The sequence below is a fragment of the Hylobates moloch genome, unplaced genomic scaffold (assembly GCF_009828535.3).
Source record: "Hylobates moloch isolate HMO894 unplaced genomic scaffold, HMol_V3 SCAFFOLD_17, whole genome shotgun sequence".
NCBI lineage: Eukaryota > Metazoa > Chordata > Mammalia > Primates > Hylobatidae > Hylobates > Hylobates moloch.
Window position 1 is genome coordinate 39,674,761 of NW_026652292.1, and position 14,300 is coordinate 39,689,060.

The 14,300-nt window shown below is 40.6% G+C and overlaps 1 protein-coding gene across 3 annotated transcripts in view; it reads right to left on the reverse strand.

Moving 5' to 3' along the window:
• Nucleotides 1-10,412: 10,412 nt before the first annotated feature.
• Nucleotides 10,413-14,300, reverse strand: part of PAIP1 (poly(A) binding protein interacting protein 1) — a 30,367-nt gene continuing 26,479 nt past the window's right edge. For all 3 annotated transcript variants that reach the window (XM_032136131.2, XM_032136128.2, XM_032136129.2), the window contains exons 10-11: nucleotides 13,252-13,345; nucleotides 10,413-10,694 (exon numbers count right to left, since the gene is read on the reverse strand). In XM_032136131.2, the coding sequence (XP_031992022.1) occupies nucleotides 10,601-10,694; nucleotides 13,252-13,345 (188 nt within the window). In that variant the 3' untranslated portion in view covers nucleotides 10,413-10,600. The remainder of the gene's footprint in view (nucleotides 10,695-13,251; nucleotides 13,346-14,300) is intronic.

Here is a 14,300-nt window from a genome sequence, read left to right on the forward strand (position 1 = left end):
GTCCCGCCCCTCCACGACAGGGAGGGCCGGAAGTCCCGCCCCCCCCACTCCGGAGGCTGCCCTCGCTGCGTTCCCTGCGAAGGGCGGAGCAGGAAGAGGTGTAGGAAGGGGAGGGGTGGTTCCTTGTTCGGAATCGGGTTGGCTCCTCTTTGATTTTTATTTCTGGTGTCCCACGCAAGAGCGGTCCGACCTGGTTGTATTAATAATAAAGGCTGTAAGGATCAGCCTTTTGAACGGTCCAGCCGAGAACTAACCACAGAGCGCGTTTTGGTGGAGTGGTACTTATTTTTAAATAAGCTAAAAAACGATTATACTCCAGTAAAGCTGTTTAAAAAAAAAAAAAAAAAAACTTGGCCAAAGATGGAGAACTCTTCTTTTCCTGATTTGGTTTCAGAAAATAGGTCGTCTATGTATCTGTACCTTTTTTCCTTATAAAATGGCAAATAAACGTGTCTGCTATATTTATTGCCACTAAACAAGTGTTTATGGAACACTCACTATGTGTTTAGGCATAGTGGGGATAAAGCAGGGAAGGTGGCCCAGTTCTTTGCGGGTGAGAATCAGAGCTAGAGATTAACTGGAAAGAAAGAATAAACAATCATTTATTACAGTTGTGGTGAGTGTTTCTAAGATAAAATACAGAGGTTTGTGAGAGCATAGAGAGGCATACCTTGTTTTATTGTGCATTTTATTGTGCTTTGCAGATACTGAGTTTACTACAAATGGAAGGTTTGAGGCAACCTTGATGGAGCAAGTGTATGGGTGCCATTTTTTTCCAACATCATGTGCTCACTTTGTGTCTCTGTGACACATTTTGGTAATTCCCACAATATTTCAAACTTTTTCATTATTTTTGTATCTGTTAGGGTGATCTGTGTGATCACTGATCTTTGATGTCGCTGCTGTAATTGTTTTGGGGGACCACAGATCATGCTCATATATTATAAAATGGCGAACTGAATCTGTTACAGGTAGTTAGGCGTGAGCAAGGCAGGAGAGGGCTCTCCCCCGCCACCCACCCACTAGAAATGTTGGGTGATGATGGTTCAGCAATTATCACATGGCCTCTCTAAAAATGATAATTTGGCAGCGCCAGGGAAAGGCCATTTCCTGATGGCCCACACCTGTTAACACCAAAATGTTAATTGAATGCAGGCCCCAGAGAGAAGCAACTTCCTGAGCATGCCGGTTAAGAGACAAAAATGAAGTATGATTTTTCTGCTACACTCCACTGGAAAAAGGAAGAAAGCCTCAGATGGACATGTGTATAAATCCATAAAATCACTGTGTGTGCTCACTTCCCAAGGGTAAAGAGGGCTCTGAGCATGCAGGGAGCCCATCCTAAGATCATGGTTAAATGCGGCACTTGACCTTCTCTCTCTTTCTCTCCTTTTTTTTTCTTTTTTTTTTTTTTTGAGACAGAGTCTCACTCTGTCGCCCAGGCTGGAGTGCAGTGGCACGATTTCGGCTCACTGCAATCTCCGCCTCCCGGGTTCAAGCAATTCTCTGCCTCAGACCCCCCACCCCCGAGTAGCTGGGATTACAGGCGCCCACCACCATACCCGGCTAAATTTTTTGTGTTTTTAGTAGAGACAAGGTTTCACCATCTTGGCCAGGCTGGTCTTGAACTCCTGACCTCATGATCCACCTGCTTCGGCCTCCCAAAGTTCTGGGATTATAGGCGTGAGCCACTGCACCTGGCCGGCCTTCTCTCTTCAACCTTCACATGCCCACTTGGGTCTCTTCCATGCATACCTTCCTTTCTTTCCTGTTCTAAGGCCTGTTTAAATAAACTTCCATTCCTACTCTGGAACTTGCCTCAGTCTCTTTTCTGCTTTAGGTCTCTCAGTCAAATTCTTTTTTCTCTGAGGAGGCCAGGACTGAAGTTGCTATGGACCTGCAAGGATAGGCTGCTGGTAACTTGGGGTAACTCAGATCTCTTCCACTAGTAACAAGTTGATTGATATATAATGTGTGTGTCTGGCTGCTATATTCACTGGCCGCTCTCATCTCTCACCCTCTACCAGAGCCTCCCTATTCCTTGAGACACAACAATATCAAAATTAGGCAAAGTAATACCCCTACAGTGGCTTCTAAGTGTCCAAGTAAAAGAGGGTTGTATGTCTCTCATTCTAGGTTTAAATCAAAACCTAGAAATGCATGATTAAGCCTGTAAGGAAGGCATGTTGAAAGCCAAGATAGGCTGAAAGCTAAGCCTCTTGTGTCAAACAGCCAAGTTGTGAATACAAAGAAAAAATTCTTAAAGGACATTAAAAGTACTACAGTGAACACATGAATAATAAGAAAAACCAAAACAGCCTTATTACTGATAGGAAGTTTGAATGGTCTGGATAGAAGATCACACAAGCTACAACATTCCCTTAAACCAAAGCCTAATCCAGAACAAAGCCCTAACTCTCTTCGATTCTATGGAGGCTGAGAAAGGTGAGGGAGCTGAAGAAAAGTTTAAAGCTATCAGTAGTTGGTTCATGAAATTTAAGGAAAGAAGCCATCTCTGTAACATAAAAGGGCAAGGTGAAGCCACAAGTGCTGATGTAGAAGCTGCAGCAAGTTATCCAGAAGATCTAACGAAGATCATTGATGAAGGTGGCCAAATTAAACAGTGGATTTTTAATGTAGATGCAACAGCCTTCTAGTGGAAGACGTCATCCAGGACTTTCATAGCCAGAGAGAAATTAATGCCTGGTTTCAAAGTTTCAAAGGACAGGCTGATTGTCTTGTGAAGGTCTAATGCAGCTGGTGACTTGAAGTTGAAACCAGTGCTCATTTCTCATTTCAAAATCCTAGGGCCCTTAAGAATTATGTTAAATCTACTCTGCCTGTGCTCTAGAAAAAACAGAGCCTGGATGACAGCACATCTGTTTAGAGTATGATTTACTGAATATTTTAAGCCCATTGTTGAAAATGACATTCAGAAAAATAGATTTCTTTTAAAATATTGCTACTTATTGACAATGCACCTGGTCACCTAAGAGCTCTGATGATGTACAAGGAGATTAATGTTGTTTTCATGCCTGCTAACGCAGCATCCATTCTGCAGCCTAAGAGTCAAGAAGTAATTTTGATTTTCAAGTCTTATTATTTAAAAAATACATTTCGTGAGGCTATAGCTGCCATACAGAGTGATATCTCTAATGGATCTGGGCAAAATCAATTGAAAACCTTTGGGAAAAGATTCACCATTCTAGATGCCATTAAGAACATTTGTGCTTCATGGGAGGAGGTCAAAATATCCAATTAAGAGGAGTTTGGAAGAAGTTTATTCCAATCCTCATGGTTGAGTTTGAGGGGTTCAGGTCTTTAGTGAAGGAAGTGACTGCACATGTGATGGAAACAGCAAGAGAACTGAATGAGAAGGGGAGCCTGGAGATGTGACTGAATTGCTGCAATTTCCTGATAAACCTTGAATGGATGAGTTGCTTCTTTTTTTTTTTGAGGTGGAGTCTTGCTCTGTCACCCAGGCTGGAGTGCAGTGGCACAATCTCGGTTAACTGCAACCTCCGCTTGCTGGGTTCAAGCAATTCTTCTGCCTCAGCCTCCCGAGTAGCTGGGACTACAGGCATGCGCCACCATGCCCAGCTAATTTTTTGTATTTTTGGTAGAGACAGGGTTTCACTATGCTGTCCAGGCTGGTCTCGAACTCCTGACCTTGTGACCCGCCTGCCTCGGCCTCCCAAAGTGCTGGGATTACAGGCGTGAGCCACGGCGCCTGGCCTGAGTTGCTTCTTATGGGTTAGCAAAGAAAGTGATTTCTTGAAATGGAAACTACTCCTAGTGAAGATGCTGAGTATTGTTGAAATGACAACAAAGGATTTTGAATATTACATAAACTTTGTTGATGAAACAGCAGCAGTGTTTAAGATGATTGACTCAAATTTTTAAATAGAACTTCTTTAAAATGCTATCACACAGCATCGCAAACTGGATAAATCTTTCTTGAAAGGAAGAGGCAAACCTCATTGCTGGATTATTTTAAGAAATTGCCACAGCTGTCTCAGCCTTCAGCAACCACCACCCGAATGAGTCAACAGCCATCAACATTGGGGTAAGAACCTCCACCAGCAAAAAGATTACGATTCACTGAAGACTCATATGATCATTTGTATTTTCTAGCAATAAAGAATTTTTAAATTAAGGTATGTACATTTAAAAAATATGCTTTTGCACACTTAATAGGCTACAGTATAGTATAAGCATAACTTTTATATGTACAGGGAAACCAAAGAATTCCCAACTTACTTTATTGCAATATTTGCTTTATTGTGGTAGTCTGGAACGGAACTAGCAATATCTCCATGGTATACCTGTAATGAGCAGATTTAACCTATGATGAGAAAATATTTCCACTGAAGTTTGAAATTTAAGTATGTGTTAGCCAGGTTAAGTAGGGGGAAAAGTATTTCAAGCAGAGGTTAAGGTCCGTGTGTTAAGGCTGTGAGGCCCAAGGGAAAGAGCTTTCCCTTTAAAAGGACTGAAAGAAAGCAAATGTGGTTTAAGCATGGTTAGGGAAGAAAGAGGCCTGAAGGGGAGGGAATCCTGGAGTGGGATATAGAGGTAGGCAGGCAGAGTACAGAACATTAGGGATTTATGGACTCAAGATTTATATTCTCTGACACCAAATTAGGAAAAAAAGAGGTCTCTATTTTTGGCCAAGGGGTGTGTATGTGTGTGTGTGTGTGTGTGTGTGTGTTTTAAAACAGCTTTATTGAGGTATAATTGTTTATTGCAAGGTGTTTAAGTAGGCCGGGCACGGTGGCTCACATCTGTAATCCCAGCACTTTGGGAGGCCAAGGCAGGTGGACCTGTAGTCAGTAGTTCCAGACCAGCCTGGCCAACATGGTGAAACCCCATCTCTACTAAAAATACAAAAATTAGCTGAGCATGATGGCAGGCACCTGTAATCCCAGCGACTCAGGAGGCTGAGGCAGCAGAATTGCTTGAACCTGGGAGGGGGAGGTTGCAGTGAGCCAAGATCGTGCCACTGCACTCCAGCCTGAACAACAGAGCAAGACTCCATCTCAAAAAAAAAAAAAACAAACAACAAAAAAAACAAAAACAGAAAACAACAAGGTGTTTAAGCAAACGTGGCAGCACCACAGGATGGGGGGCAACCTAAACCCCTAATTTACCTCCATTTAAGAAGGGCTGATATGCAAATTGATATCCATCTTACATAAAGTGTAAAGGCATCCTTATAAGATCACATTTTCATTGAACTGTAACATCAGTTTGTATTATATAATGCTAACTTAGGTCCTGTCCCACCCCCATCTTTTATCTTCTAAGAACCTCCTATATAGAAATCCTGTCTACTACAGAGTTTTGTGATGCTATTTGTACATTAGAAAGATTCTTGGAACTGGTAAGTGGAGAAAGGATTATAGGATGCAAGGTTGATATGGATAGCTCAGTAGAAGGTTTTTGAAAAAGCAACAGTAGAGATCATGGCAGCTTGGACGCAGGACCTGGGCAGTGAAGATGATGAGCACAGCTCCAAGAAATATTTAGGAGATTGACTCTATACTTGGTGATGGTTGAACCTGGGGGCTAAGGGAGGGGTAGGAGTCATAGGCAATGCCAGGGTTTCTGGTTGGGACAAGTGGATAGGTGGCAGTGCTACTGATGAGAGGCGGGATGTTAAGAGGAAGAGCAAATTTAGTGATAGCATGATTTAAATTTTGTTAGTCCACCTGATTGAAATGGTAAATTAGTAAAGGTCTGCAATCAGGAGATAGAAACAAATCTGGAGGTCACTGGCTGATAGCTGCTAACTGAAGCTACAGGAGAGGATGAAATAGTCCAAGAATATTGTGACATGAGAAAAGAATGTTTAGGACTGAACTTTGAAGAACACTAGTATGTACAGATTAGGTAAAGGAAGAGAAGCCCACAGAAACATAGGAGGAACAGCATGAAGATGGAAAGCAAGTTAACTGTGTCCTAAATGCCTAGAGGTTTCTTTTTTTTTTTTTTTCTTTTTTGAGACAGAGTCTCACTCTGTCACTCAGGCTGGAGTGCAGTGGTGCAATCTGGGCTCACTACAAGCTCCGCCTCCCGGGTTCACGCCATTCTCCTGCCTCAGCTTCCTGAGTAGCTGGGACTACAGGCATCTGCCACCACACCCGGCTTATTTTTTGTATTTTTAGTAGAGATGGGGTTTCACCGTGTTAGCCAGGATGGTCTCGGTCTCCTGACCTCGTGATCCGCCCACCTTGGCCTCCCAAAGTGCTGGGATTACAGGCGTGAGCCACCGCATCCAGCCTGAGGTTTTCAATTTTAGTGTTACTTAACAATGTCACATATTGTCACAGGATAAGCTAAGAATGAAGTCTCTCCAGGACTTAGTGACATAGAGGTCATTGGTGACTCTCGTGAGGGCCACTGTATATAGTGGGGGCAGGAGCCATAGTGGGTTTTAAGCGCAAATAGGAGGTAAGGACATGGAAAACATGGGAAGGCACTTGAGAAGTCTGACTATGAAGCAGAGATAGGACTGTGGTCGGAGACAAATATGAGAAGCAGATTTCTTCTGATGAGAATGGTGTGTTCAACAGTCCATGCAAAGAGCCAATGGAGAAAGAGAGGAAAAATACAGACCAAGTAACAACAGACTCCATGAGAGAATGAGAGAAGATAGGATTCCAGCACTTGTTGAATAACTGGCCTTTAATAAGAGGAGGGATTCTTCCTGTACAGGAGGAGGAGGGAATGAAGTGAATGCAGATGCATTTGTGTACATGGGTATCATGTTTTTTGTTTTGTTTTTTCCCTGCGAAGTAATCAGTTAGGAGGTGAAAGGGCCTTTAGAGTGAAAAGGGTTTGAAATAGTTACAGAAGGATTGAAGAGAAACACATTAACATTGTTGGCAGTACTGACAGCCTAACTCAATGTGCTGAGCATGAATTTACAGTGATAAAAACCTACCAGAAACATGACCTCCAGCTGTAAGGATGCAGAAGCAGTGTTGGGTTCATCCAGGGCTGGTATTTTGCCAGGCTGACACAATAGAGCAGCAGCATACATGAGCTTAAATTATTTACATCTGCTGAAGTCTAGTCCGCCAAAGATCACCAGGCTCAAGCCTGTCTTCTCTGACAAAACCATTTATTGATCTACAAGCAAGAGAACCAGAAGCAGCAAAGATGGTGCATTCCACAAGAGGGCAGGGGGTGCCATCTTTGGTAAGGTTTAGGTTCCCAATGTAGGGTTCTGAGCAAGCTATAAGGGAAAGGAGACCAGTTCTGGGTTGGATGCTATTTCTGTAGCAAGATTAGATGTGAGAATTAACTCGGGATTGGTGCTGCAATGAAGTGAGGGCAAGTTTAGCAACTGGATATCCCCAGTAGTAGATGGGTTATAGCAAAGTAGGTCTAAGAGTGTCATAGCCAGCAAAGCAGTGGTCACATGAGGGAGTCATGATGGTATTTTATAGCTGCTGCAGGACCTAACAGTTTCATGTTAACTTTGCAGCTGCCTTTATCTGCCTGTCCCCCTGACAGTGGTGGTGCTTTTTTTTTTTTCAGTTTGAGCCACTTTGAGTCCTAGAGTTTACTTTCATACCAAACATCCTCCTCTCGTTAAATGTGAATGATTTTTCCCCCTAAAGCACAACTTAATCCATATGCATCTGTCCTCCCTAAAGATTTAATGAAGTACCTAATTATAGAATTAAGCTTGCTTTCTGGCAAGACCCAGCCTAGAGTGAACCTTGTTTCGGACCATCCCCCAAATCACCAAACCAAAGCCCAAATCCTATCACAGATTCTAACACACTCTTACTGATGCACCCCACAACTCCCACAAGGTGTATGTTCTCCTTTACTGCAACAATAAGCTCAGGCCGGGCGAGGTGGCTCATGCCTGTAATCCCAGCACTTTGGGAGGCTGAGGTGGATGGATCATCTGAGGCTGGGAGTTTGAGGCCAACCTGGGCAACATGGAGAAACCCGTCTGTACTAAAAATACAAAATTAGCCGGGCATGGTGGTGCGTGCATGTAATCCCAGCTACCTGGGAGGCTGAGGCAGGAGAATTGCTTGAACCTGGGAGGTGGAGGTTGAGGTAAGCTGAGATCATGCCACACTGTACTCCAGCCTGGGCAACAAGAACAATACTCTGCCTCAAAAACAAAAAACAAAAAACAACAAAAAAACAAAACCCAATAAGCTCAACATGTTTAGGTACAGTGTGTTCCTGGTAGTCTATGGCTGGAGAGCATTAACAACATAAAGACAGAGGGTCAGAGTTGATGACTTCTAGGTTAAGACCAATATTTGTGTTTTTTTTGCCAGAACACAAGACTATATTTACTAGCAGCTCTGTGTCCTTGCTCATTGGAAAATGATCTTTCCTCAAGAATTACTGACACGTTTCTGTTTAAGGCATGACAATCCTAAAGGCCAACAATTGTGGATGGGTGCGACTCTTCCTTTCATTATGTACTGGTGTAGTCAATTACGCAAAGTCTGGTCAACCAAAGACCACCAGGCTCAAGCCATCAGTTTTAAAATATGGCCACATGCTCCTTGATGGCCTGATACGGTTTTAGTGACTCCCTTAGGACCAAGAGAATATAATGGAACTAATGCTGTATTAACTTCCAAATGCAGCTGCTTTCGGGTCTTTTGAAATAGCCCTTCAGAATCCAGGCAACATGCTGCGAGAAGTCCAAGCTACATGGACAAGTGTAGATGGTTCTGGCGAACGATTCCAATCTAGTCTTGGCTTTAAGTCATCTCAATACCATGAATCCAGATGATTATAGCTCTCAGATATTCAAATTACCCTCAGCCCTTAGTTTTCCTTGCCTAGGCCTCAGACATCACAGAACAGAGAAAAGCCATCCCCATTGTGCCCTCTCCAAGTTCCTGAACCATACAGTCCATGAGCATAATAAAATGACTGTTTTAAGATGCTAGATTTCTGTGCTTTTTTTTTATTAAGCATAATACCGGGAACAGATATTGACCTTGTTGGTAGCTACTGTGAGTAGAGCAGTAGTTGGTGACAATGAGCTAGTAGACAAATACTGGATGGTTGTTCACAGAGCAGCTGCTAGAGGTTTCAAGTATATGCAGTTAGCATTCTTTGTCTCTGGTCTAATGTACCACCCATTCTCTACACCTCCTCTCCCTCCAATATTTATAAGTCAGTGCTATCTTTAGAGAACTGCAGATTATGTTAATAGCTGCCATGTTACAGGAGCCATTTTGAAAAACATTTCTTACTACTACAACTTCCAAAAACCACAATTACGTACATATTTCCTTTACAGAAGGAATTTTAAAGTTTTAATGTTTTATATTTGCTAGTTTTTCAAGGTAGACTTGTTACTAAATTCTTATTCAGAGAATAAATATCTTCTAATATGATTTCTTTGATTTCAAACCATTAAGTAAATTCATTATGTCATTTAAGTTCAACTGCAAATTATTTAAAATACCAGATGCTACTTCAAAAATTTAGAGGAAACAGAACTATTTAAGCTTTATTTTCAAAGTCTAATTTTAATTCAGACCGAACAAACAAGCAGAAAAGTGAGAAAGCTAACTGTATTAGCAGACACAGATGTACCAAATGTAAAACAGTGGGTTATTAACAGAACTATTTACATGCATATTTACAAGCAATCCTTTTGTACATAGTTTTATTTTTAGTTAGCTGGAAAAAGATTTGTCATTAGGTAAAAATATTATTTATTAGGGCTGAGGTGGTACCACATCATAGTAAAAGTATTAGAAAAGTGACTCTCAAGGTGTATCAATTTATAAAGCAGATGAAAATTTGAATGACAAATATCTAGTAAAATTCTCTAGTAAAAAAGTCGATGCAACCCATGCTACAAAATAAAAGTGAGAAAGCCATATAAATAAAGCAGAATAATGTTCTAGGCTTTAAGGTAATGAAATTAGTCAGTTGAAAAAATAAAAATAAAAAAGAACAATTCTAGAATGGGAATAAATCTTCAGTGAAGTCTTGGTTGTTTAGCTGGGAGTTCACCAAGTTGGGTTTCCCCCCCCCATGACATTTAAAAAGCCCTTGGTATCAAATAGCATCTGCGTATGTAAGTCAGTTGTTGATATATTCCAAGACTTTAGTGCTAAAGATTTTCAAGATTATGATTCATATTTGAAATTCAATTCATTGGGACACTAAATGTCAAACTAAAATGAAAGCTATAATACTCCTACCTAAAAAAGGATGCTACATTTTTGCAGTAATATGTATTTCCAGACGAAGACTTTTTCCCCTCAAGAAAAGTAGAATTTAAAGGATAAGCATCTAACCAACTAGCAAAATTTTCAACATTTCATTTATTTCAAAATCGATTTTATTGCAGCCAAAACAGTAGAATTAACTGTACATAATAAACTATTATATATATATACACATTTTAAGTTATAGGGAATAAAGTTTATTTTGGCAGATAGTGTTAAACAAAATTAAAGTTGCATACATTAGTAACATAACTCAACATCCTTAATTTGGTATAGGTGTGACACATTTTCTTGCTCTCCTGTGTTCTGCTAAATCACCATACTTAAACTGCTTTATAAAACTGATATGCTGAAATTTAACTTTACTGTTTTCGCTTATGCTCTGATTCCAAACAAAACTTTTCATAAGCTTCTTCTATCTCTGGGTCCATCTCATCATCAATATCATCCAAGTATCTGTAAAAGCAAAGATGATTCGTAAGTGTAAGGTTTTTCAATTCAGAAAGTAAGATGCTAAATCATGGAAAAATTAATGTAATACAACTTTCCTAGACTGAGTTATAAAAGAACACAAGCCTAACTTTAGAATTACATTAATGGCAGTCTTCGGACAACCAAATGCTTAATTTGGTAAGTAAAATTGTACAGATTCTGAGTCCCTTGTGTCTGAAATTATAGTCAAGAATATATAATACTTTTAGACATAAGTTAAATTCTATAACTTGAAAGTTAATCAAAGGCTTGACATATAAACTTGGGGCTCAAGATTGATATTAATAAATTCACCTTATCAACAAACAATTAGAATATAACTATTAATAGAACATAATTTCAAATATGCCATTCACCTCTAGTGATGCACTACTATTTTATGTCTACTTAATAGTAGAAAGTGCTATTCCTGCTATGATTTGTGCTGGGTTATTCCCATGATGACAATTTAGTCACATTCCCATTTATTTGGAATCAGATTTTCATAGGAAGCTACTTTTGAGATAATCTATTCCAGATTTTTTTCCAACTATTAGGTAGTTTAAAATGGTGGAAAGCAAGGCTTCCCATAGTTAAGTATGGGGGGAAGGATTTAAAGTGTCAATTAAGGATTTAATCTACACATTCTTATTGAATGTCCACAGCCATCTTAAAGATATGCATTACGATCACCTTCATTTTGGAGATGGAAAATAGACTCTGGAAGGTTAAATGAACAATGTAAAATTTTAAGTGTGTGGCGGGGCCAGAATTTGACTCCAGGTCTTACCCCTTTTCCTCCACAACATGATTCTATCTACATCTTCCCCACCCCACCAATAATCCACTCCCTTCCACCTACAAGCATGAAAAAACAATCTTGCCAATCCTACCAACTGCTGATGAGTCCTTTTCTGTTTCTTCCCCATTTCCAATACAGGGCCATGTGTTGAAATAACCATGAGCTCATTAGGGCAAGAGAATATGATGCTTACCAAATAAACTTGAGGATAACCTGAAGTTCAGTGCCAAGAACAACTTTATCTTCCAGCGGTATACCCAAGTAGATGGAACTTTCCTAGTTTGCCTGGGTCGTTAAATCCCTGTATTTTTTTGTTTTCTATTAAACTAGGATATAGAAGTATGGCAACAATTCTATTTCTAGATCTCAAACCGACCCATAATTAAAATATCACTAGAATAAAGGTGGTTCGCTTTTAAAAAAAATCTACAACACAGGAGATGAGATATTGAAAAAAAATAAGTTCAAGATATAATTTATTCCCTCCCATCTCCTACTTAGGAAGAAAAGAAACTAAGTAGCTTGTCCAAATATACACAAGTTGTTAACAGAATTGGGACTAAACTTCACAATTTCCTGGTCCTTCTATAAGAAAATGTAGTGCAATCTGATGGTAAGTGAGTAATATGTTAAAGGGATCTTTAATTACAAAGAGCGGCAGGTGAAGAAACAGATATATAAACAGTCTTATAATTAACATCTTCTTATCAGTTCAAACATTTTTACGTAGTAATCTGTTTTCTTTACTCTTAACTTATCCTTTAATAGCTAAGATTTGAGACTTCTACTGTGTGCCGGAAGGCTAAGTAGACATTTTATGTACTCTCATGTAGTTCTCAAGGACAGGTACTACTATTCTTATTTTATAGATGGAGAAGCAGACACAGAAGTTGCCCAAGATCTTTTTTTTTTTTTTTTTTGAGACGGAGTCTTGCTCTCTCACCCAGGCTGGAGTGCAGTGGCGCGATCTCGGCTCACTGCAAGCTCCGCCTCCCGGGTTCACGCCATTCTCCTGACTCAGCCTCTCCGAGTAGCTGGGACTACAGGCGCCCGCCACCATGCCCGGCTAATTTTTTGTATTTTTAGTAGAGACAGAGTTTCACCGTGGTCTCGATCTCCTGACCTCGTGATCCGCCCACCTCGGCCTCCCAAAGGCCCAAGATCTTACAGTAAGTTTTAGAGCTTCTTAAAGTCTAAATAGAATCTATTTTAAAAAAAAAATTATGCTTAAGTATATTACTTTAATATTTTCCTCAACTATACATTTTTCAGAGCTAGTCTCTGAGTTAATACAATTTTCTGAAAATTTTTAATACATAAACACCACCACATAGCACCATCAAATCAAAATATCAAAATGCCTTTTTTGTTTTTTTGAGACAGAATCTAGCTCTGTCTCCCAAGCTGGAGTGCAGTGGCACGATCTCAGCTCACTGCAACCTCTGCCTCCCAAGTTCAAGCAATTCTCGTGCCTCAGCCTCCCGAGTAGCTGTGATTCTGTGATCCTGGCTAATTTTTGTACTTTTAGTAGAGACAGGGTTTCGCCATGTTGGCCAGGCTGGTCTGGAACCCCTGGCCTCAGGTGATCTGCCCTCCTCAGCCTCCCAAAGTGTTGGGATTACAGGCGTGAGCCACTGCGCCTGGCCCCAAACACCATTCTTTCGTGGGCTACTTTGTCTAATCTCCACCTACAAATTAGACACAGAAATTTCACGAAGTTAGTAACTAAAGAAAACTTACGGATCACCAGCCCCGGATAAATCTGTTCCATTTTCTTCATAATCTGGAAAAAAGTCCTCTCTTTCAAGTAATTCTTGGTATTTCTCTTGGTAATCTGTAAGACAACATAGGAGAAAAACTAAATACTGAAAAAATATCACATAAAATGACCAATCACCCCTAAATGTTTTTTTTTTTTTTTTTTTTTTTTTTTTGAGACGGAGTCTCGCTCTGTCGCCCAGGCTGGAGTGCAGTGGCGCAGTCTTGGCTCACTGCAAGCTCCGCCTCCCGGGTTCACTCCATTCTCCTGCCTCAGCCTCTCCGAGTAGCTGGGACTACAGGCGCCCGCCACCACGCCCGGCTAATTTTTTTTTTGTATTTTTAGTAGAGACGGGGTTTCACCATGGTCTCGATCTCCTGACCTCGTGATCTGCCCGCCTTGGCCTCCCAAAGTGCTGGGATTACAAGCGTGAGCCACCGCGCCCGGCCCCCTAAATGTTTTTTAATATTATGACTTTTGCCCCCTTGCATGCTCAGAAATCTTAAAGTAATTACATACAGTACTAGAAATATAAGTTGGAAATCAAAGCCACTGTAAGTGATGTACATTCATAGCCAATGTGTACTGTTTACATTCTCTACTGCTGCTTTCCATCAGACAAAATAATGGTTATATAACTGTTGGGGAAGAACAGTCCTTCCATACTCCTGTTTTTCCTTTCATTGGAAAGATATTAATCAAATTCTACTGGTTTCCAGCTCCCTCTGTACTCCTCCACAAGGAAGTAAAGCAAGCTATCTGGTCAAGTAAGCAGGTAACAACAATTGGTCTCTGTTCCTCAGATGAGGTTAACCTACCAAAAGTTTTAACAATGGGGGATTTTCCTTCCCTTTCTTCCCAGAGAGATGGGGAAGGCAGCTACCTGGTAAACGTTTCAGCTCTGCCAACTTTCCTTTCATTGGGTCCTCCCAGGTAATACAGGTGATATTACAGCTATCTGCCAATTGTCTTAGGAAGAGTTATTGGGTACCTTTTAAGTTAAGTATTTCTTTATGAAGTCCTAACCTCT